The 25,093-nt window shown below is 37.9% G+C and overlaps 12 protein-coding genes and 1 non-coding gene across 13 annotated transcripts, besides 2 other annotated features; 2 read left to right on the forward strand and 11 right to left on the reverse strand.

Moving 5' to 3' along the window:
* Window positions 1-296: 296 nt before the first annotated feature.
* ITR1 (myo-inositol transporter ITR1) lies at window positions 297-2,051 on the reverse strand (the record flags this gene model as incomplete). The annotated part of the gene is made up of 1 exon (NM_001180805.1): window positions 297-2,051. One exon carries the CDS (start codon window positions 2,049-2,051, stop codon window positions 297-299), a length of 1,755 nt encoding a protein of 584 aa, NP_010785.1.
* A 375-nt stretch (window positions 2,052-2,426) lies between these two features.
* Window positions 2,427-3,578, reverse strand: SEC20 (Sec20p; the record flags this gene model as incomplete). Its single annotated transcript, NM_001180806.3, has 1 exon — window positions 2,427-3,578. The coding sequence occupies one exon, from the start codon at window positions 3,576-3,578 to the stop codon at window positions 2,427-2,429; it is 1,152 nt and encodes a 383-aa protein (NP_010786.3).
* An 835-nt stretch (window positions 3,579-4,413) lies between these two features.
* Window positions 4,414-6,657, forward strand: LCD1 (Lcd1p; the record flags this gene model as incomplete). The annotated part of the gene is made up of 1 exon (NM_001180807.3): window positions 4,414-6,657. The coding sequence occupies one exon, from the start codon at window positions 4,414-4,416 to the stop codon at window positions 6,655-6,657; it is 2,244 nt and encodes a 747-aa protein (NP_010787.3).
* Window positions 6,658-6,781: 124 nt separating this feature from the next.
* RPL37B (60S ribosomal protein eL37 RPL37B) lies at window positions 6,782-7,437 on the reverse strand (the record flags this gene model as incomplete). The annotated part of the gene is made up of 2 exons (NM_001180808.1): window positions 6,782-7,041; window positions 7,431-7,437. The coding sequence occupies 2 exons, from the start codon at window positions 7,435-7,437 to the stop codon at window positions 6,782-6,784; spliced, it is 267 nt and encodes an 88-aa protein (NP_010788.1).
* A 499-nt stretch (window positions 7,438-7,936) lies between these two features.
* PLM2 (Plm2p) lies at window positions 7,937-9,502 on the forward strand (the record flags this gene model as incomplete). The annotated part of the gene is made up of 1 exon (NM_001180809.1): window positions 7,937-9,502. One exon carries the CDS (start codon window positions 7,937-7,939, stop codon window positions 9,500-9,502), a length of 1,566 nt encoding a protein of 521 aa, NP_010789.1.
* A 391-nt stretch (window positions 9,503-9,893) lies between these two features.
* On the reverse strand, window positions 9,894-11,048 carry SAM2 (methionine adenosyltransferase SAM2; the record flags this gene model as incomplete). Its single annotated transcript, NM_001180810.3, has 1 exon — window positions 9,894-11,048. The coding sequence occupies one exon, from the start codon at window positions 11,046-11,048 to the stop codon at window positions 9,894-9,896; it is 1,155 nt and encodes a 384-aa protein (NP_010790.3).
* Window positions 11,049-11,092: 44 nt separating this feature from the next.
* Window positions 11,093-11,671: an origin of replication (ARS442; Putative replication origin; identified in multiple array studies, not yet confirmed by plasmid-based assay).
* Window positions 11,626-12,450, reverse strand: LPP1 (phosphatidate phosphatase LPP1; the record flags this gene model as incomplete). The annotated part of the gene is made up of 1 exon (NM_001180811.3): window positions 11,626-12,450. One exon carries the CDS (start codon window positions 12,448-12,450, stop codon window positions 11,626-11,628), a length of 825 nt encoding a protein of 274 aa, NP_010791.3.
* Window positions 12,451-12,894: 444 nt separating this feature from the next.
* SPG3 (Spg3p) lies at window positions 12,895-13,278 on the reverse strand (the record flags this gene model as incomplete). The annotated part of the gene is made up of 1 exon (NM_001180812.1): window positions 12,895-13,278. The coding sequence occupies one exon, from the start codon at window positions 13,276-13,278 to the stop codon at window positions 12,895-12,897; it is 384 nt and encodes a 127-aa protein (NP_010792.1).
* On the reverse strand, window positions 13,279-15,804 carry PSP1 (Psp1p; the record flags this gene model as incomplete). Its single annotated transcript, NM_001180813.2, has 1 exon — window positions 13,279-15,804. The coding sequence occupies one exon, from the start codon at window positions 15,802-15,804 to the stop codon at window positions 13,279-13,281; it is 2,526 nt and encodes an 841-aa protein (NP_010793.2).
* A 507-nt stretch (window positions 15,805-16,311) lies between these two features.
* GMC1 (putative oxidoreductase) lies at window positions 16,312-18,138 on the reverse strand (the record flags this gene model as incomplete). The annotated part of the gene is made up of 1 exon (NM_001180814.3): window positions 16,312-18,138. One exon carries the CDS (start codon window positions 18,136-18,138, stop codon window positions 16,312-16,314), a length of 1,827 nt encoding a protein of 608 aa, NP_010794.3.
* A 160-nt stretch (window positions 18,139-18,298) lies between these two features.
* On the reverse strand, window positions 18,299-18,413 carry YNCD0031C. The gene is made up of 2 exons: window positions 18,376-18,413; window positions 18,299-18,342 (listed from the first exon to the last, which is right to left on the reverse strand). It is a non-coding gene; the product is annotated as a tRNA-Leu (tRNA).
* Window positions 18,414-18,445: 32 nt separating this feature from the next.
* Window positions 18,446-18,757: an origin of replication (ARS443; Autonomously Replicating Sequence).
* Window positions 18,758-18,941: 184 nt separating this feature from the next.
* GIN4 (protein kinase GIN4) lies at window positions 18,942-22,370 on the reverse strand (the record flags this gene model as incomplete). The annotated part of the gene is made up of 1 exon (NM_001180815.3): window positions 18,942-22,370. The coding sequence occupies one exon, from the start codon at window positions 22,368-22,370 to the stop codon at window positions 18,942-18,944; it is 3,429 nt and encodes a 1,142-aa protein (NP_010795.3).
* Window positions 22,371-23,036: 666 nt separating this feature from the next.
* Window positions 23,037-25,028, reverse strand: GNP1 (glutamine permease GNP1; the record flags this gene model as incomplete). Its single annotated transcript, NM_001180816.1, has 1 exon — window positions 23,037-25,028. One exon carries the CDS (start codon window positions 25,026-25,028, stop codon window positions 23,037-23,039), a length of 1,992 nt encoding a protein of 663 aa, NP_010796.1.
* Window positions 25,029-25,093: the final 65 nt, after the last annotated feature.

A 25,093-nucleotide genomic window follows, 5' to 3' on the forward strand; every position in this document is an offset into this window, starting at 1 on the left:
GTTATTCCTGATTGTGCTTTATTTCAGTACTCTATAATAAAACGCTTTCACCTTCGAAATACTTTAGGTAGGCATCTCATCTCATCCCAGCAAAAAAAATTTTCAGTATTTCTCTCAAGGTGAAAAAAAAAAAAGGTCTTCAATGCCGGGTTAGTTAATCTTCTATATATGCATACAACAATTAGTTCGACTTAAATACAATGAACTTTTTTCTATCTTGTAATTTATTTTTATTTATTTTCTACTATGTATTTGAATATTCAATTGCGTCTCCTTCCTTTTACCTCGTGAAAGGACTATATATCCTCTATAATCTCTTGAGTTGGTTCATATTTCAATTCATGAACTCTGGCAACTTGCTGTTTTCTCTTCTTGGCCAAAGCTTTCGAGGCTTTGATGTTGAACCCGTCCTTCAAAATAGTTTGTACCTCTTCTAACTCCAATCCCGATAATTCTGGATAACAGAAGTAGCAGAAAATGGTTGATAAGCACGACAATCCCGCGAAAAAGGCAAATGTACCTGCAGGAGTGATATTCTGTAACATGGTCAAAAATGTGGATGCAATAACCAGTGAACCAGCCCAGTTTGTAGCAGTTGCATATGAAGTCCCAATACCTCTCACGTTTTGGGGGAATAGTTCCGATTGTTGCCATGGAACAGTACCGATACCAAGAGCGTAGAACGCAGCAAATACGATAATAAATACGATGATCACAATACCCCAAGAGGAGAAACCGGAGGAAACCACCACAGCGACAGCGCCATCAAACTTAATACCTAGAAAATGGAAAGCAATAGAGCACACGACTAAAGCCATGGTCATGCCTGGTAATCCAATCAATAATATGGTTCTACGGCCTATTTTGTCAATGGAAAAAAAGGCAACTAAAGTGAAAATAAAATTGGTACCGGACACGATGATTGAAACAGCGGAAGAATTTTTGAAACCGACAGTTTCGAAGATGGTACCAGAGAAATACATCAACGAATTCCAACCGGTAAACTGTTGAATTGCTTGTAAACCACAACCAATGATCAAAGCCCTTAGATTAGATGGTACTGTGTGCAATTCTTTGATGGTATTCCAGACTTTTTCAGGGACATTCTTACCAGGAATAGATTGATTCAAAGTAACAAGTTCTTCCACCTTACGTTCAATGATTTCCTCCGAAGTGTCAGTGTAACTTCTCTTCAACACCTCAGTAGCCCTTGCCAAGTCGCCCTTCATAACGTAGTATCTTGGAGTGTCAGGTAAAAAGCACAGGCATGTGAATTGCACAGCAGTGGGAATTAGTGACAATCCAACAAGAATTCTCCAACCATTGTTGACGTAGTTTAACCCAGCACCGCAACCGTAAGCGACTAATTGACCACCAGTCAACCATAAGGAATTGATGACAGTTAGTCTCCCTCTGATCATTTTGGGAGCAATTTCACTGATGAAAAGTGGCGCGATCAAGGAGCCGATACCGACACCGAAACCCATGATCAGTCTACCAACAGCCATTTGCCAGAATGTGTGTGCGGAGACCTGTAAGATTGCGCCAATGACAAACATCAGATTCGAACCCATTAAACAACGTTTCCTACCAAATATGTCAGCTGCAGTACCGGCGAAAATACTGGTAATCAAAGCTCCCAGAGAGGTAGCCGCAGTGACAATTTCCTTCTCCCCATAAGTAAGTACCTTGTGGTCCAGATCTGTGCCGATCGAGATCAGCGCACTGGATATATAACCAGTGTCGTAACCAAACATGAAACCGGATATGGATGCGACAAAAGTCAGAGTGATGATGAAGGGCGAAAGAGATTGGTTAAAAGTGATCATGACCGACGTGTCATCCTCGTCGTTCACGGGTTTAATTTGAATCCTATCTTCATCATCGCTAGCGGGAGCCCTCTGTATTTCATGTGACTCAAGTGTAATTTTACCTCTCTTTGAAGGTGAGTCATGCTCACTGTTGAACTCTACACTATCAGCGTTGCCAACGGCATCACCAACATTTGATTGCGATGTCTTTGACGTGAGATATGGTATGTGTATTCCCATTTTAACACCCACTGCAGAAACAAAGAAAATGAAAGAGATGTATACAGTAGGACGACCAATAAATCTGAATAGCGCACCAAACTGAAAGAGAAGAATAGAGCAAACACCTGCCAAAGAAAAGCCCAAGTGTGAAAGGTCTTTTCTCAACTATGGCTTGATTCCTTTTATATTTTTTCCATTTTGCAACAGCGCGTTGAGCTTGGTCGAGCTTTTTTCACATGCGGTGGGGAAGGCGTATTTAGCGCAACCAGTGGGGGGTATAAGCTATACCTAACGCATGTGAAGAGAACAGAAACAATGGTGAGAGAAAATAAATGGAGAGGATGGAGAGAACTAAGTATATGCGCTTATTATGTTATATAGATGTTAAAATTATCATAGCTCATCATGTGAGACGATCCTGTCCACGGCCTCATCGACAGCCCGCTGGATACTACTGACGGCTGATACAGATGCGAATGGTTCCACAGAGGTTGCTGAGGATGTAGTTGTAGTGGCTAGAATGGGTGCATTTAGCACAAGACTGGGTGCTTGAAGAGAGGACGAGGAGCCTGCATAGCTTTTAACTAGACCTAGGGTGACGAGTATACCCTTGAAAAACTTGAATAGCAGCCAGAGGCCGAGTTTAACAGGTAACTTGAAAATACGACGCCATAGAACCCACGAGACGCAGCATAGGAGGAACCCAAGTGATAAATAGACATCTCGTTTCTCTTGATGGGAGGCATTTTCCAGTACTTTGACCAAATCGGCAGTTTTCTTGAAGACGGTTTCGAATTGAGTGTACTTGTCATCGATTTGTGTTAAGGAATTGGTTTGGGCTCTCAATTCATCCAAATTCAGGTCACTTTGTAAAATTCCGGACTGCAAAATTTGATTTCCTCTCACCAAGTTATTCGTCAGTTGTTTTGTTTTGCTCAAAAGCTTCTCTCTAGTGCTGGCTTTTTCCATCGATGTGGACGTTAAGCTTGACGATGACGACGTTCCTTGGTGAAGCTTGTCGTAATCCACAGCGTGAAATTTTATAGCGCGGTCTCTTTTCTCGTCGTTCCAAGCTAAGTCACGTTTGTGGTGTTGTCGTAGAATCTCTTTGACTTTCAGGCGGTAGCAATAGAACCAATCGACGAATTGCAACACGAAATCCAGTTCTTCGACCAACTGAGCATATATGTCCTCGTTCATTTGTTTATCAAGCTTCACAATATGCAACTTATCGCATTGATCGTATCTAGGGCTTTTTTCCCACTGTAATTTTAATTCGGGGTATTTGTAGGTCATTTCCACAATACTACATTTCAGTACCGATTCGAAATCTGAAACTTTGCTCTCTATAATATTCACCAAATCCTCAAATTCAATCTCTTCTTCTTCATCATTGTGTTCGTTGGCAATGGCTGCAAAACTGTCCTTATTATCATGCTTGCTTTCTCCGCTTTCTTTTCTGCGGGAGATTGCACTTAATTTTTGCAAATTATTTAATAATGCATCTTGCAAAACTTCCAGGTCCTGCAAAAATGTCACGACCATAATCTTTAATGGCTTTATAGTTTGTTATGCGCCTTGGCAGCGTGATCCGATCTTACTTGTTAACTGTATATCAGGTATTTCTGTTGGCATTTTTACAACTGCGAATGTATTTTTCATTATTTAGTAACAATTCTATTTACCCGGACAGCGTGTGCAGGTGATTTATTGATAAAGTCACTGGTAAAGACGTGCTTTCTTTAGTGTGGGATTAGATTTACCACTTGTTTTGAGATTAGGAAAATTCCAACGTTTGCTAAAGGTGCAAACGAAGCTGTTTTGTTGCTTTTCTTTTCTTTATGTAATTGTATTTACCATGATCCTCTTTGGTGCGGCGCTAACAATAGAAAAAAATACACACACATTAGATTGGAATTAGAGCTTAAGTGGTACAAACTAGGGCTAATAAAGAGGTAACGGTCGGTTCTCTACTAAGGTTCGTATTGTGTGGCACCGATGTTAAGCACTTTTAAGCGGAATAACTCGAGTGGAAATTTTATGTTTAGTTAGGTTTTACCTTGAATTTTTTTAAAAAAAAAAGAGTCAGACAGGCTCGCTCTTTCCTACTAAATATTAGGAGCAAAGCAGTAAAAAGTCTCTGAATAAGGATAGTAACCTGTAGTAACTCCAAAATTTATCTTACAAAGAGCTATTAGTATCTTGGTTCTTCTATTTTCTTCGATTATTGGTGATTTTTCCCGCCTCTAGCCAAATCCGAGCGTTCCATCGATTTTTTGGGGAAAACAGCACATGCAATAAAATAAAAAGCAAACAAATACGCGATAGTGCACGAAACGTCAACACAATCATCAAACTCTTTTGCATATTTCTATTATAGATGAGACGAGAAACGGTGGGTGAATTTTCTTCAGATGACGATGATGATATTCTTTTGGAATTAGGCACCAGGCCTCCAAGGTTTACTCAAATACCGCCATCATCAGCAGCATTACAAACACAAATTCCCACTACTTTGGAGGTTACAACGACCACATTAAACAATAAACAGAGTAAAAATGATAACCAACTGGTTAACCAACTGAATAAAGCTCAAGGTGAAGCAAGCATGCTTCGTGATAAAATAAACTTTTTGAACATTGAAAGGGAAAAGGAAAAGAATATTCAAGCCGTCAAAGTTAATGAATTGCAAGTCAAGCATCTTCAAGAGTTGGCTAAATTAAAACAAGAATTACAGAAACTGGAAGATGAGAAGAAGTTCTTACAGATGGAAGCGAGAGGAAAATCGAAAAGGGAAGTTATTACGAATGTAAAACCACCGTCAACAACATTATCAACAAACACAAACACTATAACGCCAGATTCGTCCTCAGTTGCAATCGAAGCAAAACCTCAATCACCACAATCAAAAAAACGTAAGATAAGTGATAATTTACTGAAAAAAAATATGGTTCCCCTAAACCCAAATAGGATTATTCCCGATGAAACGAGTTTATTTCTAGAGTCAATATTACTTCATCAAATAATAGGCGCTGACCTGAGCACAATAGAAATATTAAATAGATTGAAGCTTGACTACATCACAGAGTTTAAATTTAAGAATTTCGTCATTGCTAAAGGAGCCCCCATAGGGAAGTCCATAGTTTCTCTACTTTTGCGATGTAAAAAGACGTTGACCCTCGACAGGTTCATAGATACTTTGCTAGAGGATATAGCTGTTTTGATCAAGGAAATATCAGTTCATCCAAATGAATCGAAATTAGCTGTCCCATTTCTCGTTGCATTGATGTATCAGATTGTACAATTTCGTCCTAGTGCCACTCATAATTTAGCACTGAAGGATTGTTTTCTTTTTATTTGCGATTTAATAAGAATCTATCATCATGTATTGAAAGTACCGATACATGAATCAAATATGAATTTGCATGTAGAACCTCAGATTTTCCAATATGAACTGATAGACTATTTGATAATTTCGTATTCCTTTGATCTCCTAGAAGGTATATTAAGGGTACTGCAGTCGCATCCTAAGCAAACTTATATGGAATTTTTTGATGAAAATATTCTAAAATCATTTGAATTTGTCTACAAACTAGCACTAACCATTTCATACAAGCCAATGGTAAATGTAATATTTAGTGCAGTCGAGGTCGTTAATATTATCACTAGTATAATATTAAATATGGACAATTCCTCAGATCTGAAATCCTTGATAAGCGGTAGTTGGTGGAGAGATTGTATTACAAGATTATACGCTCTTTTGGAAAAGGAAATTAAGAGTGGCGACGTATATAATGAAAATGTGGATACTACAACTCTTCATATGTCGAAGTACCATGACTTTTTTGGGTTAATCCGAAATATAGGTGATAATGAATTGGGAGGATTGATATCAAAGCTGATTTATACTGACCGATTGCAAAGTGTCCCAAGGGTAATTTCTAAAGAGGATATTGGGATGGATAGCGACAAATTCACTGCCCCTATAATAGGTTACAAGATGGAAAAATGGCTTTTGAAGTTAAAAGATGAAGTTTTAAATATTTTTGAAAATTTATTAATGATCTATGGAGACGATGCGACCATAGTAAATGGAGAAATGCTCATCCACTCCTCTAAATTCTTATCCAGGGAGCAAGCGTTAATGATAGAAAGGTACGTGGGACAAGACTCCCCGAACTTGGACCTCAGATGCCATCTTATTGAACATACTTTAACCATAATATATAGGCTATGGAAAGACCATTTCAAACAATTGCGTGAAGAACAAATCAAGCAGGTAGAAAGCCAATTGATTATGTCACTATGGAGGTTTCTCGTATGCCAAACCGAAACTGTGACAGCAAACGAAAGAGAAATGAGAGATCATCGACACCTTGTAGATAGTTTGCATGATCTGACGATAAAGGATCAAGCCTCTTATTACGAAGATGCCTTTGAGGATTTACCAGAATATATCGAAGAAGAATTGAAGATGCAATTGAATAAAAGAACGGGGAGAATAATGCAAGTAAAGTACGATGAGAAATTTCAAGAAATGGCAAGAACTATTCTTGAGTCAAAATCATTCGATCTAACCACACTAGAGGAGGCCGATTCATTATATATCTCAATGGGACTGTAAGGCAACAATCAAAAGGGGAAAATGTCAACGCTTTATAGAAACCTTGTAATGCTTAATATTAACTATATATAATTTATATTATTTTCGTTTTAGGAAAGAACAAAACTTATAGATAATATCAAATTTAAGCAGAAGTAGCCTTAGCAGAACCGGTTTGGAAACCGTTCTTAAATCTTCTGGAGACATGCTTCAAATATCTCATTCTACCGGTACCAGTAGTGTGTCTTCTCTTTGCCTTGGCAGCCCAGTTGTGAGATCTAGTCTTAGCGGATGGGTAACCACAAGAGGAACAGGTCTTCTTTTGAACATGGAAAGAACGACGACCACATCTGTTACACAAGGTGTGAGATTTGTTGTGACGCTTACCGAATGAAGGAGTACCCTCTGTTTAAAATGAAAACATAAAAGTTAATTATCGTTAGTAAAACTTTGAACTAAATAAACTCTACTGCTGGATTCAGAACAACTTCATTGGCGGTCTAGATGTGTGTTGCTGTCTTACACTATTTCTTCTCACCTTTTTGTATTGACACTCAAATCTTTTTATTCGCTCTTTATGCATCCGTTATGTGCAATTTCTTATCATCAATGGCTCTGGCAACATTCATCATTCTATATTTTTAAATCTTTTGGCATAGTGAATAACGTAGGTCTTAGTTTACCTGGCCTCTCCTGGTGGAAAATTTTTTCAGTGCTTCTTTCTCATGTAATCCTCTAAATCAGACCGGATGTGATTGAACGTTGACTCATCAATTAATAATTCCTGTACATACTACCCATCTTTACTTATATATTCGTTTACCTCTTTGTTCTTTATCTACACATAGTAGTGCTTTTTGTTACCGCTTTCTATAGTAACCTATGCTTACTATTCCAGCCATGTTTCCAATCTCATCCTTCCCGCAAGTGGCAGGAAGATTCTCAGTGATAATATTAGTGGTGTACGGAGTGCTTGAAGAAAAAAAAAACTGATATAGAACCCAAAAATGTTCGGCTTTTAAAATACAAATATGTACAGGTGTTAATGTCTAAATAATGATAATCCAAACGCGATAATTTTTTTTTCGCGTTTGTTTTTGTTTCAGAAGAATAAGTAAACACTTCTGCCTCTCCCAAGAAAGTTTAATTTCTCTCCTTATTTGCCGTTTCTATCGTTACTAGCAACGGGGAACAATATATAGAAGCGTTTTTTTTTTTGGTATACTATTTACACAATATTTGCCGATTTCATTAGTCTTTTCGCTAGAAGTTTCACGACAAAATCGTCACAATTTTGGTTATGTCCCATCTCTTCCCACCATCATCACCAGTTGCTGGTAAACCTTTGGAAAGCCCACAAAAAGAACCTGGTAAGCTTGCTAATACTTCTGTATTGACCTTAGGAAGAAAACGGTATAATTACGAATTGGAAGAGTATCCTACTCCAGACCCGTCGTCTAGCATCGGAAGACAATCTTCACCAGTGAAAGATATCACTTCACGTTTAAATGAGACCAAATCTGCCTTGTCATCTCCTTCAAAGCAAGAAAAGGTGCTTGCAGGCCCTATCGAGATTGAATTAGATGCATCGGATCCCTCACGTTTAGCCATCGGTAGGAAAAAATCAGTCTGCAACATTATTTTGCCATGCAGAAAGAATATCTCTAGGCAGCACGCTTTTATTTCATACGCCGCCGACAGAAATGAAATAAAATTGGAATGTAATGGAACTAATGGGTTGTCCGTTCACTTGCCTTACTCCATGCAGTTGCATTTGGTAAAACCCTTCCCAACAAGGAACTTTTATAAACTAGTGGCAGAAGAGCCTTTGACCTCGCAAAATACTAAACAATCGCATGGAAAAACTCTTCAAAAGAACCAAAACTTCATCAGCTTTGTTTTGGCTAAAGGTGAAACTGTTACTTTCCCCTATATCCAAGGAAGTTTCATAAATTTTACAGGCGTCACAGTCTGTCTTTCATTGAAAAAAGTAGCACCTTATCCTGGCGATGGCAACAATAACTTTGACGAAGAGAACTCGACAGAAACGGAGGATGAGTTGTGTTTATTAACAACAACGAGCGATGATTTTTCTTGGCAAAAAGAAACACCTTCGATGAAATTTGTCCCAGTTGAGCATTCACCTCGTACAGAACAGATCTCAAAACCATTACTTATTGCATCTCCTGCTCTTGTGAAAAACTCCCCCATTAGTTATAGAACAACACCCCAAACATCTTTCGTTATTAATCAGCCATCAACTCCAAAGAAACTGAAGCGTAAATCAATTTCATTGAAAAATAACACTATACAAGAGACACCACTTCCTAAAGATAAAATAATTGGGACATTAAGTGCCAGTACTAGGAGTGGTGGCATTAATGAAGAAGAATCTTTCGCAGCAGTTGCAAAAAAAACTAAAGAGCTGTCTTCTACAACCGCGATTGTATCTCCTGCACAAAAACGTCTTAAGACTTCATTGAATATTATTCCCGAAATTTCTCGGTCGCTCTCAGAAAGAGGAATTCGGTTTGATGACCTAGTTCATGTGCTATGTAATCATCTTGCATTTTCTAACCTTCAACAAACGCCTTTATCCCAATTGCAAAACATCAATTCCAACACTTCACAATTAAGCAAAGATGAACTAAAAAAGGTCTTGGAGACTATTTCTTGCATTGGTATTATTGTGCGTGAAGGAAAAGATGCGTCTGGCAAGCCATTAGAAGACGAGTATTACTATGATGTTGAAAACGATGATAGCGACGAGAGAAAGATTTTGTATAATTCGTTAAAAGGCAGGAGCCGATTAAGGTCGTGCAGGAAGAAACATAAACAGTATTTCTGGAAGAGGCCGACCAAATAACCTCAAAGACATTCTATATTTCAACCTTATTTCCATAGCATAGTCATATTACCACGTGGAGCATCATGAAAAAAACTGGTAAAACTCGTCAAAAAGTTCTAAAAACATAAAGTAATATTTTCTATATATTTCCGTTGAAGGAGCTAATACATAATCCATACAAAATAGATCATTATGCCTAGATGTTATTCTATTGGTGTTTGTCAAGTTTAAGAATGTTTAAAACTTTTCTATTGTATCATTTTCTAGTAATTACATGACTCGAGTTGAGCGAATCAAACGATAAGGCATCGTCTTCTCAATATAGGGAGGTGATCGGGACCAGCCTAGCATAAAGAAAGGGATTGAAATAATTATAAAAATCAAAATAAAACATTTATTGTCTAAATGTTTAAAATTCCAATTTCTTTGGTTTTTCCCATGAGTACTCTTGATTAGTGAAGTGACCATAAGAAGCGGTTGGTAAGTAAATTGGTCTAGCCAAATCTAATTCCTTTACTAACACACCTGGTCTCAAGTCGAAGTTCTTCTTAATAATTTCAATGATTTCGTCATCTGATTTTGTAGCTGTACCATAGGTGTCCACATGTAAAGACAATGGTTCAGCAATACCAATAGCATATGAAAATTGGACTTGGACTCTCTTACACAAACCAGCGGCAACTAGAGACTTGGCAACCCATCTAGCAGCGTAAGCAGCGGAACGATCGACCTTGGAATAGTCCTTACCGGAGAAGGCACCACCACCGACGGATGAGGCACCACCGTAAGCGTCGACAATAATCTTTCTACCGGTCAAACCAGCGTCACCTTGAGGACCACCGATGACGAATCTACCGGATGGTTGGATGAAATATTTGGTATTTTCGTCTAACATATCCTTTGGTATGACCTTTTCAACAATATCTTTTTGAAGTTGAGTTCTCAAGTCAGCGGTGGAAATTTCATCAGCATGTTGAGCAGAAATAACAACGGTATCTATCCTCTTTGGAACCCATCTACCATTGTCGTCTTCGTATTCGACAGTGACTTGAGTCTTTGTGTCTGGTCTCAACCATGGGAGAGAACCATCTCTTCTAGCATCTGCCATAGCCATGTTCAATTTGTGAGCCAAAAGAATGGTCAATGGTAACCCTTCTGGAGTTTCGTCTGTAGCGTAACCAAACATTATACCTTGGTCACCAGCACCTAAGTCTTCTAAGCTCTTTTCATAGTGCAGACCTTGAGCGATATCTGGAGATTGTTGTTCGATAGCTACTAAAACATTACATGTCTTGTAGTCGAAACCCTTGGCAGAATCGTCATAACCAATCTTCTTGATGGTATCTCTTACTATTTGTTGGTAGTCAAGTCTAGCTTTGGTGGTAATTTCACCGAAAACCATAATCATACCAGTTTTGGCAGCTGTTTCACAGGCAACCTTGGAGAATGGATCTTGTTCTAAACAAGCGTCCAAAATAGCATCAGAAACTTGGTCACAAATCTTGTCTGGGTGACCTTCACCGACGGATTCAGAGGTAAATAAGAAAGTTTTGCTCTTGGACATGATTATGTTTGTATATTGTCGTAAATACTGGATATATTGAAGACAGTTATGTTTTTTAAACCTTTTAAAAAAAGAAAAAAGGGGCAGAAGCAAGATTCTCGAAAATACTTTGTAGAAAGGACAGATATAACCTCCTTCTTATACGCCTCAAGACGACAGATGACTACCAAAAAGAAATCAAGATCTCCTTGCATATGAAGATTTGACGTCGTTTACAAGAGCTATCTCAGAAATTTCATCGGTATTTTGGCTTCGGTTAATATCTGGCGTGGACCCATCGGTGGAAAAACGCCACAGTTTTCAAGCTCAATTATAGTCACGTGGGTAGAAATATTACACTGCACCGCAAGAAAGTACGACCAGATGAATCACATGTGAAGATGTTAACAAGTTTACATACTTTTTGATCAGGTAAGCTATGCATAATGTCTTAGTTTTAGTTATGTAAAGAAATGCAAACTTTTAGTGCATATTTTATCTTATATAATAGAGCAAAGCTCGCCAGTGCTCCAGTTGTTACCTGAGAATGAAGCTTGATCGGCTTTTATTCTTTCCTGATAGGACTCTGTAAGTGTTACTAAACACTAACCGGTGAAGGAAGTATGTCTCTTTTCGCCAAGTTTGTAAATGTCCATTTCCAGCAACAATAAATGACTAAAAATGCTAGAACAGCTCCAGAGACAACATCGTACCAATGATGTCTGTGATCGATAACCCTTGAAACCATTACTACTAGAGCTAATAAAGGGCACCAAATGCAACTTCTTGTATTGCGTGTGGTGAAAACCCTTTGCCAAAGATATGTAAAGCCCATGGTACTGACTATGAAACTTGAATGTCCGCTTGGAGTGCTTTTTAAGCCTTCGTATAGAATCCATTTGTTAGTCTGCTTGCAAATGTCCAAGCCAAAAACCAAAGAATCTGAATCACTCATCTTTTGGAGGTCAGGTATACATCTATCAACAAAGTCAGGCCTCAAGTTTCCTATAATCAACTTTAAGGCGCCTGTTAGGGCAGCATTTATGCTTATAATCAGCATCAGACATAGAATGCTAGTATGCATGAAGTGAAAATCGTTCGAGATTCCGTCCGGCCTCTCTCTTAGTCTCTTTACTCTATTCTTCTTCAGTAAGTCCTTGTCAAACATGCAGGTCCAGAAGACGACCATGTTACTCAGTCCAACACTCAAAATCAAACATTCTAGTGGGCCCACGAGTTCGTTAGGTACATAACGTTTTGATATACTGGGGTCATCAAGACTAAATTCGATGTTTTGGCCCCTAGGTACCAGGGATATCTCCGAATAGAGGAATAATATCGTACATAGACCAATTATCATGTACTGAAAGTAGTATAGCTTAAAATACTCCTTATGTTTCTCATCCGCCATGACAGAGATCATCCTTGGTAGAATATGACGAGTTTCCTTAGGCGTTGATGTAGGAGTTTCTCACTCTTGAAAGCAGTAAAATCACTTCAAAGAATGGCTTTCTTTCTTCCCTTAAAGACTATAAGTTGTCAGGTTTCACGTGGCAACTACAAGAAAAAAAATTCTTACGCGTGAACCAAAACAAAAATTATCAACCAATACATGTCGACAAATAATGAATTAGAGCAATAGCCACGATAACAGACCTTGATTAAATGTAAACTACATATAAGTTTATAAGGGTTGGTTGATTCCATTATTTTTTGTTTTTTATATAAAGCCTATGAAAAATAAATGGAAGCGGCTGTTAGAATATAAAATAGAAGTTGAAACAACAAAAATGTAAGAAAGTTGCCAACAATAAATCTCAAACTTGAAAGTGTGGATCGAGGAATATGGACAATCTTTAAAAAATTTTTAGTCCCGTAGTTTTTCGAATTTTTCCTTACCAGTGACCATGAAACCATGATTGGGAGACGTATAAGTAATTTTTATCAAAGTTAAACAGAATAATGAACATTTTCTTCTATTTCTCCCTGTGAAGTTTTCATATAGAAAAAAACATAAGGGAAAGAAAATATTGATAATAGAAAGATAGTACCAAATTGAATTGGCAGGAAAATAGGTAAACAACGAACAGAAACGATAAAACAAAATAACATAAAAAAAGTAGACAAAAATAAAAACAAAAACAAAAACAAACAAAAACAAAAACAATGAAAAAATGTTAACAAAATAATGGCAAATGGTTGTCTTTTCTTTTAGAAAATTTATAGTTACAACAAGGAAATAACAGATCATTTAATGAAATAATTCGTGAACTAATTCTTCATACACAGCAATCTGAAAGTTGTCGAGTTCAATTTCGTTCAACGGAGGTGCAAAATTAACTCTGTTATTCCCCCTGTTCTGCGAAAACTCATTGACATTCATTAAATCTTCAGCATTGTAATTTTTTACTATGTTTTGATATAATTTCAGCTCTTTTTGTTGTTTATCATAATACTTAGAATCAATAGACAGATTATTCGGGATGGCACACAACCAAATTCTTGTCTTGTAATATTTGAACAGCTCTTTTATCAAGTCTCTAAAATCATTTCTCTCCTCACAAACGTAGTAAAACGTTAATTTCTTTCTATCAAATTGGAATTCTGCGTTTAAAATCTTGATATTCAATTTAGGCTTTGAATAAGTTGCAGCATTCGTAAAATTATTGGAAGAACTGTCATTTGTATTTTGAGATTTTGAATTATCATTTAACGCTTGTAATTTACTCTGAGCAATATGCAAGGCTTTTAATTCATCTTCAAATTTATTGTGCAAATTCGTTGTTACCTCCCACGGGGTGGCAAAACGTAAGACTTGTTTAGATGGTATGATTAACTCAGTTAATTCAACAACATCATACAATTTGGGATTTAATTTTTTCTTTTGCCCATTTTTTGAGTCAATCAACATTTGAATAAACTCATCATTGCGATAGTGCTGTGACTCACTTGTAATTAAAGAGTCAAAGTGAATTTTCTTTTTCAGAAAATTTATAAATAATGCTAAATTCAAATCGACAGAGGGCTCAACAACCAATACTAAATCCCTTCCACGGTCACCATCAATAATAACCAAGTCACCTCTCTTTAACAACAAATTGGTAGCTTGTGGAGTAGATAGTAGTTCAAGTTTCCCATTTTTCAAAGCAACCAGTACCAATGGTGTATAAGGTAAAAAGGAGTTATTAGCATTCCTGCATGATAGTTCTGTTGTGAAAGAGCCCTTCCTCCTATTTTTATTGCCTCCATTATTGGAAACAATTCCATTATTCGACTCTGGATCATTAACGTAATTCATGTTGCAACTTCTTAAAATGTCCAAGAAATTTAATAAAGATTGGTATGTATTACCTTCTTCATCGATTAAGCCCATGTTCTTCGCGTCGTAACTTTCATTAGAATCGTGCAACTTCAGCATTTTCTTAATATTATCTGTGAATTCAAAAACTGCAGAGCTAGCAAAATAGCCGCTGCCACAGTCGCTGTATAAATCGTGTAAGGTTTTGGACGAAGTCAAGTGTTTACCCTGAATTAAAACTAAACCATTGTCCAAAGATACATTTCCTTCATTGCTGTTCTCGTTCTGAAGGTTATGTGAGTTTGTAGAAGAAGGGACAGAACTGCTTCTTTGAAGTTGAACAAGCTGAACATCATCAACACGTTCGCCATTGAAAGAAGTAGGTACATTAACGTTTCTTGGTTGTTGTGGTTGTTGTGGTTGTTGCTGTTGTTGTTGAAAAGTAGGAAGGGATGGATTGAAGCTCGCTACCGGTTGTGTATTCCGGCGAAACTGTTGCATTGGAACCATATTGTGACTGTTGTTGTTGTTATTACTATTGCTGATACTGGCATTATTAGGCTCGTTATCATAAGGATACGGAGGTTGTACACCATTTCCAAACTCGGGCACACCTTTGGCGGTCAAATGGGTTGAGTTCAAGTTGTCATAGTTGAATCTGCTATTGAAAAGATTGAAACCTTGAGCGTGTTGCTGCTGCACTTGGGATGTTTGCTTTTGCCGAGCGTCAGGCATTTGATGGTTGATTAGAGTATCTGATATGTAGGAGGATCTCCTAATGGTAGACTCTGGATGAGATGGCTGTTGCCAATTAAATGATGGTACTTGTTGGTTGTTCATACTAGATGGGTTGCCAGCACTGTGTGATGGGGCAGCAAAATTGCTGCCGCTATTGGAAGTAAAACCTATGTTTGTTTTATTCATTAAACGCATGTAGTCTGAATCCATCCGATTCCCCATTAGGTCGTTTCCATTTGAATGAAATGAATTTCCATTAAATTGCGGGAACGACCGTTGTTGAGCTTGATAATTACCCATTTGAGTAGAGTTTAAATTATTGTTATTGGATGAAATGGGCGGTGCGGACATCGGCTCTGAATTAGACGAAGACATTTGAAAAGAGGTCAAATTACTGGAAGGGTGTTCTTGAATGAACCCGTTCTGGTGAGAAAACGGTTGCTGTTGTTGATTTGGCACTGGTGGCAAATACGGAAACCTACCCATAAAATCAATATCGTCAAAAGTCCTCCTGTTTTCCATACCATTTCCCGCACTTTTTATTGAGTTTCTCAAATTATTCAGGCCAGCAAGCGGATCAACCGTATCACTTCCTGAATTATTGGAGTTATCATTCAGTTTACGGGGTAAATCGGATAGCGATTTTCCGCTGTTATTCTTGAAAAGCAAGTCCTCATAGTAGTTCTTTAAATCCACATTGTCGGAAATGCTTGTTGTGCTATTAACAGTTGGGAGGTCCATTTTGCAACTGTATTTCTATTGAGCACTGTATCAGACACCGCTTTTTTTGATTTATCCTTCGTTTTTTTCTCTATAATTCTCTTGAGCCTTTCAATACACTTTATTCTTTTCTATATACGCTGTTTACTATATCAAAGAACACTCGAACTGATGCTATCTCTGTTTCTAACTGCCGAACCAATGAAAAATACAGCTCTTAATTATCAGTGAATCCTTCTTCTTATCCTTTATTTATTTTTGTTTTGTTCCTTTAGCTAAAACACGGATCCGTAATGTTATCCAACACGATTAGGGGAAGGATTCGTCTCCAAAAAACCGTTATGACCCAATCCTATATGACCTACGGCAGTCAGAGAAATACAGGTTTTCGCACTCGGAGGCGATTGTCGCCAATGGAAAGCTAGCCGATACTTTTTCCGTCAGCTTTGCGGGTTTTCTTTTTTGCGGCCTTGTAAACGGCTGTGGGAAAAGCGAAAAAAAGCAATGAGTTGGGAGAAATGGATGTGATTACATGAGCAACCAGTAGAAGATAGCATCAACCGCACACATGATTAGGATGTAGACGGCTATTACCTTGGACTTATTTTGTTCAAGTGCGGCTGTATGGACAACAGTGTTAGGGTCAGGTTCCTTGGTAGGGTACGATAATACAGCTGTAGTTGCTTGTTTGGTACTGTCCTCGGTTGTTGTCGGAACCTCAAAGACAATGCCAAGCCCCTTCATCATGTGCCACTCCACATGACAATGTAAAAGCCATTTTCCGGGCATCTCGGTGTTAATTCTCAAAACCGCGTAAGAATTTCCTGCAATGTTAATGCTATCCCTTACCATCGGTGCCTTTCCGGTTCGGGCCAGGTGACGTAAATCGTTCTGATAGCGGCTCCATGCCTTGCCCTCTTGTACGTCTTTGTGAAATGGGCCATCACCTTTATTGCCAAGAGATATTATCTGGAAGTGATGGCCATGCATATGCCATGGGTGTCTCATGTGGTCCAGTGAGTTGATTACAATATCATATGTTTCGTTGAATCCGAACCTTACCGGGTCTTTTACGTACTCGCTGAATGTCCGTTCGTTCACCTTATACATCCCAGTCCCATACTTTTGTTTCGTGCTTTCATCTTTGTAATAAGCATAATCGAATTCGAAAACTGCAACAGGATCAGCCTTTGTGCGTAACTTTTTATTCTCTTCTTGCGTTGGTTCTATGTCGCGATAAAGCTCGGCCTTAGTGAAACCAGGCAAGTGTTCGATGGAAACGTCATTGGGGTTCTTTGGTAGGTCCAAATGAGCGCCTTCTTTGTAAAACCACCACTGTTTTGTTATATAACCCATCATTTTGTTACAGCCATTAATCATACGAATAAAACTAGTGTCAGACTTTAGTTTGACCAAAATTGTATATCTTTGTCCGACCGCTAAATTTATCGTTTGTACAATGAACGGTTTAATCATAATCCCGTCGGCTTCTAGAACAATTAATTGGAATCCATCAAGGTGAAAGACTTGAGTACCAGACATTCCTGAGTTTACGATTCTCAAAAGAAGATACTCGGTGTTAAATCCTATTTTGATAGTTTCACCGTCAGATGATTTTCCATTTATTAATGATCCATCAAATTTGGGATCTGTACCCCCGGTAGATGACAAAACCTTGTCGTTTAAAATGTCCAAATTCCAATTGGTATACCAATCACTCAAAGTGATAATCCTTTCTTGAACTTCATAATCCGTCAATTCCTTCGTGTGTTTATCTTTTTTCATTGTAACAACACCGTCATCTAGTGTCTCTATGTCTCTCACAGAATTAATAGTATTTGCCACATGATTATCATAATCATCGCATTCAACTATCAGAACACCTCTCATACCGTCACCGTATTGTACTGATGAATGCGAATGGTACCAAAAAGTACCACAGGTTGATTGATCAATGGTAAAATTATACCAATAACTTTCTCCATATCCAATAGTGGGCTGTGTTAAACCTGGAATTCCATCAAATTCATTTGCTAAAGGTACCACCCCATGAAAATGTAAAGCTGTTGAACAGTAATCCTTCCAAACATCACTGTCTTTACTAGCTTCTTCTTCTGAACATATCCAGTTAGTCAATTTCAAGTTAAGAGTGTCACCGGATTTAACTCGAATTTCTGGGCCAAATGTAGCGCTGTAGCCATTTATGGAGATAACTCTTCTCTTATCAAGCGTGTATTCACTGCTCGCATTGAATTCTAAGACATGTATTTTGCCTTCCTTAGCGGCCATAATAAATTTTAATAGTATTAAGAGTAGCATTGGCAACTGAACCGGCTTAAGGAGAATGACCTTCATTCTAAACAAGTTGTCCACGGAGTTTTGCAATAATTACTTAATAACTTTGTTTAACCGCCCAGTATGTGCCACTTTATTAGCTTTGGCCTTAATGTGGACAGCTGAGATGAAGGTGGATCCTCTATGACTATCCCCGAAAAAAATGTAAACTAAAAAATATTGGTTGCTAAGAGATTCGAACTCTTGCATCTTACGATACCTGAGTATTCCCACAGTTCACTGCGGTCAAGATTTTTTCTTGAATCAGGCGCCTTAGACCGCTCGGCCAAACAACCACTTATTTGTTGAAATTTTTGTATCATATGTTTGTATATATCATATCCCATTTTTTAAGAGAGTAACTTCTTGTCGGCCTCATTGTTCATAATTTGTAGCCAAGTTGTAGTGATAAATAATAATTTAGGCAGATATTCTTATATGCTTGAGTGGAACTTCTAGCATATTCAGTATACTTGATATTAAAGCCTTTAACAACAATTAATGTTCGGAAAATTAAACTGTTACATAATTTATGTTTAGCTCTTACTTTAATCCCAAAGAGGGCAAATAGCTTTTAAATCTTCAACTACTATAACTATAACTACTTTTCTTTCATATATAGTTAGAAAAACAAACGGTTATACAAATAGTAATCAACACGATATTTTAAGGGTAAATATAATAGTACATAGAGTCCAGTACCTCCATTAGATTGTTATTTAAAGTATTAATACGGAGGGGAAAAAATAAGCAAAAATAATATGAGCGAAATATTATGGCAGAACAAAACGAAGGAGACAAAACATGATTGCATTACATTAGCACTATTTTTGTAGAACGCCTTCCTTATTCAGGACGTTCTCAACTTCATTGACCAACTTTTTGACAGCTTTGAATGAACCAGAAACTTTCTTGAACTGCACAACGCTCATCTTACCTCTCGGATAAATATTAACCTCAAAGAGTGTTGAACGTAGTGAGAATATATTATCACTCGATAGTTTACCCGTTAAGGTCAGATTGTTGGGGTGCGATTTTATATTTTTTAAACCATACTGAGTCCAACCACGCAACAGCTTCTCTAAACCATTAAACAATTGTTTTGCAGAAATCTTGGCATACAATTCCATTGTTTTGTCCGAAGATTTTGAGAATTTTCTAAAGAAGGAACCATTTCCAATTGCTGTATTTTTATCCTGCTTATGCTCTTTTAAGTGATCTTTTGAATGATCCTTTGCCTGCGAGCCAGCATTTTTTTCCCTAATTTTTTGCACAGATTTGTTCAATGGTGGCTCCATATCATCTACTACTTTCTCTCTTTTTTCTTGATCCTCTTCTTGTTTGTGTTGTTCTGGCTTTTTCTCTTCCTTTTCCTCATTTTCTTCTTCCTTTTCAGTATGTGAAGAAGAGCCTGATTCTGGTATCATCGATTTAATCTTTGGATGTGCCTGGTCACCCTCTTGGCTATTCTGTTTACGCAATTCATTGTCACCATTAAGCGGAGGAAGGATCGGAAGATGTAAGTTATCAGTTTGTTTCGCTTCGTTCGATCCATTAAAACGATCTGCAAAGTTCAGCTTTAACGCGGATTTGTCTTTGATAGTGGAATCACCGACATCGTACAATCTCTCATCGTTCGAACTATTTCCTGTATATTCAGCTTCTTCGTTGACAGTTTCAAAAAGAAATTCTGAATCATCCGCACTTCTTGGTGTTGGAATTCTTTGGCTTTGTTGGTTATTGACATCAAGGTTACCGTTTTTCAAAATATCAACCAAGTTGGTAAACGACTCCTTGGTAGAGTACATCGACAGGACAGATAGCCTTTTATTGGACTCACTAAAATGCCTTGATTTTCTAGTAAATTGTGGTACTCTAATTTCAGAGATCTTCCTCAACCTACCATCAGAGACGGGAGCAGTTGTTGCGGTACTATCCTTTAATTGAGATACGCCATTCCCATCCTTCGGGAGGATCAAAGATTCATATCCATCATTAGAATCTGACACCACTCGCTCCTCTGACAATCTTTGTGGTGCAATTATACTTGGATATTCCATTTTAGACAATTTCAACTCTTTATCGATATTAAATGATGAACCCAAGAATTTTGATCTTCTGATAGTTTCTAAAATTTTCTTTTCTGTTGTAAGTCTTTCATTTTCTGTTCTCTTTGGTTCCACTGGACTTACTTCCTCAGTTGGACTGGAGAACATTATACCCGGATCAAGCCTTGACACAGGTCTAGTTTGTAAAGAAAAGTTGCGGCGACGGAGAATATTGTCAATATCAACCTCCAAATGATTGATATTTTTCTCTTCATTTTCCATAGGAGCAGAGATAGATCTAATATTACCATCCAGTTTTTCCTCTTTGTGTTTGGACAGCTCTTGCTCTAGATCACTTATATCAATTTCAATTTGCTTCTTGAGTTCCTCCTGTTTTCTTTTCAGATCTTCCTTTTCTAGTAATTTTCTTGCACGTTCTTTTTCTTCTTGTTTACGTCTTCTACGTTCCAGCTCTTCACGTGCTTTTGCTTCTCTCACTTTACGTTCTAGCTCTTCCTTCTCTTTCCTTATTTGTTCGTACTTTTCGTACTCAAAAATTTCATCTATCAAAGTTGCAAAATTTGAGCTCGTTCTCTTTGTTTCCTTCTCAATGTATTCCCAATCGTCATCCTCTGCCAATTTCGCATATGTTGACATTAATTTTGTTGTCACCGATTCACGTTTCATGCTTGGTATCAATGACATTCTCTTGATAGATCTAGAAGATCTTTTGTTCTTCTTGGTAGTAGAAAAGATAGAGGCTCTTTTTTGATTCTTTTCCACATTTATAACCGAAGCTCTTTTATTACGTGATGCTGGTGTTGGAGAAGATTGGTTAACGATTGTAGATAATTTCTTCTTTGAAGAGAAGTTTTTTGAAAGGCGTTTTGAAGAACCGGGTGTAGTTAGATTGCTGGAGGAGGCACTGGAGGCAGTGAATTTGTTGAAGGATATTGGCTTTTTACGAGAAGATGTTACACTAATTAAAGATTCTCTATTTCTTCTGCGTTGTGGAGTTGTCGATACTTTTTTAGATGGGGAAACAGAAACGCTACTAATTGACTGCCTCTTCTTAACTTGCTGTTGCTTAATAAGCTCTTTTTGAGTGTCACACTTAAATCTATACAGTAGTGCATATAATGTCTTTTCTGCATTAGCGCCAGGTTCTCTTAGTTTTTCCTTAATTCCTTCAGGATCTCTTCCATGCCATAATATTACTAAATTTTGCAAAATCGTAGCGTCAATAGAAGAATTACTTTCTGATAATGGCGTGAGATATGTGTCTTCTCTTGGTAAGCCTCTAATACTTTTAGAATCTCTTATACTTGGATATTTTTGTAATAGCGGATGTTTGAGTATATCTCTGGTCTTGATTCTTCTTTCAGGATCAACGGTTAAGATTTTTCTAATCAAATCCTGAGCTTCACGCGAAATTTCATCATCAGAAGGCATTTCGAACTCACCTTTTTGAACTTTAAGTAATAGTGTTCTTATATTTCCATCTTCCTCGTCAAAGGGTAACCGACCAGTAAGAAGGGCGAATAGGATCACACCGCATGACCACACATCACTTGCGAAACCTTGATACGGTATACCAGATACAATTTCTGGTGCAGCATAATGTGGTGATCCGCACGACGTCTCCAGTAGCTTTCCTTCAGTTTCCAAAGCAGCCATACCAAAATCTGCAATCTTGATGTTATATTTATGATCTAATAATAGATTTTCCGGTTTTAGATCACGATGGACAATACCCAACGCATGACAGTACGACACACCAATAATAATTTGTCTAAAAAACCTGATAGCTTCATGCTCTGGCAGAGGACCTCTCTCAACCAATAAGTTGAACAACTCACCTTTCTCCGCGTATTCTAAAACAAGGTATAAATCTGTATTTGTTTCCCAGACATCATATAAACGTAACACATTTGGGTGGTTTAACAACTTCATAATGATTATTTCGCGTTCTATACCATATGGTAGAGCATCTGGGGTGGTGGAGCCAACAATCGAAGTACCGCTGACATTACCGGTATTGAATACTGCTTTTGATATTACCTTAACTGCCGCCTCTTGTCCTGTGGATCCATTACGAGCAAGCTGGACTTTACCAGTGCTCCCTAGACCGAGAGTTTCACCTAGTTTCCATGGACCGATGGTATTATCCTTTATGGCAGGAATACTGTTACCATTGATTGCCATTTTGAATGTTATTATTGTATTGTGCTGCGAATATCTTTCTTGATCAAAGTGGGCAATTAATTATTCACAAGTCTGCTAAAGCCTTCGAGAATACTAATGGTGAGTACAGTTGAGACGTTGTCGACAGAAGAGAAAGCAAAACAAAATAGAAAAGAAAATCAAGAAGAAATAAAAAATGTGTGCACTTCATTCAGTCGCTTTTAATTTAACATCAAAAGGAATCTATGGTGTGGCCGTTGATATTTCGCGATGGTATGCCGAAAAAGGAAATAACGCAGATTGCGCGTAGTAACGAATGGATTTGACGCGTTTCCTTCGATGAAAAGTGGGAAATAATAATAAAAAATTCTTGTCAGACGAAACTTGGCGCAAAACAAATGATTTCTTTACCTTGAATAACCCAGTTCTTCCAGTGAAGTGAAGTTCAAGTTAGTAATAGTAGGAATGCATTTATGTGATGACAATGATGTTTGCACAAAGTACATAGAATATTTAAAGAGTTAAATAGTATAATGAAATAAGAAATACATGAATGAGGGGGACGGGAGAATGAAAGGAAAGAGATAAAACAGGAAGAGCGTGTAGGAAGGCTGGGATTTGAAATAATATGCTAATTGAATTGTTTCTTCAAGTTTTTTTTTTTTTTTTTGAATCGTGATTTCTGCTTTAACACCAGAAATCAAGAACTCTTTTCCAGTATGGTCCGTTTCTTAATCTCTCTTTATATTCTTCATCTTCTTGTTTTAATAATTCTTCATCAAAGATGTTTCTATGAGAAACTAAGTCTACTTTATCAGCGGGAATGAATAAACTCCAATCTTTTTTCCAAACTTTGTAAAAGATGTATAAAGCAATCCAGATTGGCATAGCCAAATAATTCTCAAAAAATGATTGGGCACTTAACTTACCTCCTCCACCAATTGGGGCAATGGCAACCCAAAATTGGGCGATTAAAGCTAACACCATCATAAGGACAGCGTAAGCCGACCCCCAGACACCGACTTGAGATTTATAACCAACCTCTCCTAAGGACCTTCCTTGCACTTTCATAGCTCTTCTAAACCTAATGTGAGACAAACAAATGGTAATCCACGTGAATAATTGAGACAAACCGGAGATTGCTAACAACCAGGTGAAAACGTCCTCTTCCTTTTTAGATGAGGCACAGAATGCAATGACACCAAATAATGCACTGACAAGCATAGCAGCAGCAGGTCTACCTTCCCTATCGATGTAATCGAAACATTTGGGTGCATTACCTTGTTTGGCCAACGACATCAAAATACGAGAACTGGTATAGAAGGCACCGTTAGCAACGGAAAGAACAGACAACAGGATGACAGCGTTTATGAAATGAGGAACCACACGAACACCATGAGAGGAGACAGCGATGACGTAGGGCGACGCTTTAGTGGCTGAACCTGCGGCCCCTAGCAATTGATCTGAGGTGTAAGGTACAAGGAAACCAACTAACGTTAAAGACGCCAAGAACACAAACAGAATTCTATAAATCATTTTCTTTGCCGCCGATGGAATAGCCTTTCTTGGATTGGATTGTTCACTGGCAGTCATAGCCAGCTGTTCACTCATACCAAAGGCGAACGCTGCTGTGACAAATGTGGCAACGACACCTTTGAACCTCTGGATGGGTGTATCACCACGGAAGGCTCCGGGATCACGCCAATATTTGCTACCTATGTAACCATCGGTACCTGCACCACCACAATCAATAATAATGGCGAGAATGAAAAATCCAACTATCATCAGAATTTTACAACAATTGAAGAAGAAATCTGCCTCTGCATAACCCTTAGCTCCAAAAACGTTGATAACAACGATTAGTACGTAGAAGATAACAACGAAAACATCCGGGTTCACAGATGTCGTCCAATATTTGATAGTCATGGATGCAGTGACCAATTCTAGAGGACAAACACATAGCCATTGTAAGCAAAAAAGCCAAGCAACAGAAAAGCCAAGTGCAGGGTCGACCAAAAACAAAGGATATGTATTAAATCCACCAATCAAATCACTGTATATAACCGCTAATTCACCACAAGCTTGAATAATACAGTAAACACAACTACCCATAATAGCATAACCAATGATCAAACCACCCGGACCTGCATTGTTCAAAACTTTGGAGTTACCGACCAGCAAACCAGTACCAATACCAGTCCCTAGGGACATCATCACCGTATGACGGGGCTTTATACTCTTTTTCAAATTTTCTTGTTTCTGTTCTTGTTCTTGTGGTGACTGTTTAATACCATCAACAGTGATGTATGAGCTCTTCCGATTCAACTCATTGTCCAATTGAGAGCTGGAATCTTTTGTGGATATAGGAGTAGTCCCATTAGAGTTGCTCGAGTCTGGGGAATTTGCATGCGAGCCTTCCGCTCTTCTAAACGAGTCAATGAACCTCCGTAAGTAAGATGCATGATGTTCACCTTCATATTCCATATTTTCAATGGTTTTTTCCACTGTTTTTTCAAAATATTCTACTTCATTTTCCGGTTCTATAGAGCCAATTTGTTTTTCCTTTGGTTGTATTTCCTTCATCTCGTAATGGGAAACATCGTCAAGGTCGTTACGATTCATATTCATATTAGAGCTTCCCTCATTATTCCGCCCATGGCGTCTATTACCAAGCGTCATAATGTGCAATATTTGATATTATATAAGCTACTTGAGAAAGCGATAGTTTTTTTTTCTTACACAAA

Source organism: Saccharomyces cerevisiae, chromosome IV (genome assembly GCF_000146045.2).
Source record: "Saccharomyces cerevisiae S288C chromosome IV, complete sequence".
Taxonomy (NCBI): domain Eukaryota; kingdom Fungi; phylum Ascomycota; class Saccharomycetes; order Saccharomycetales; family Saccharomycetaceae; genus Saccharomyces; species Saccharomyces cerevisiae.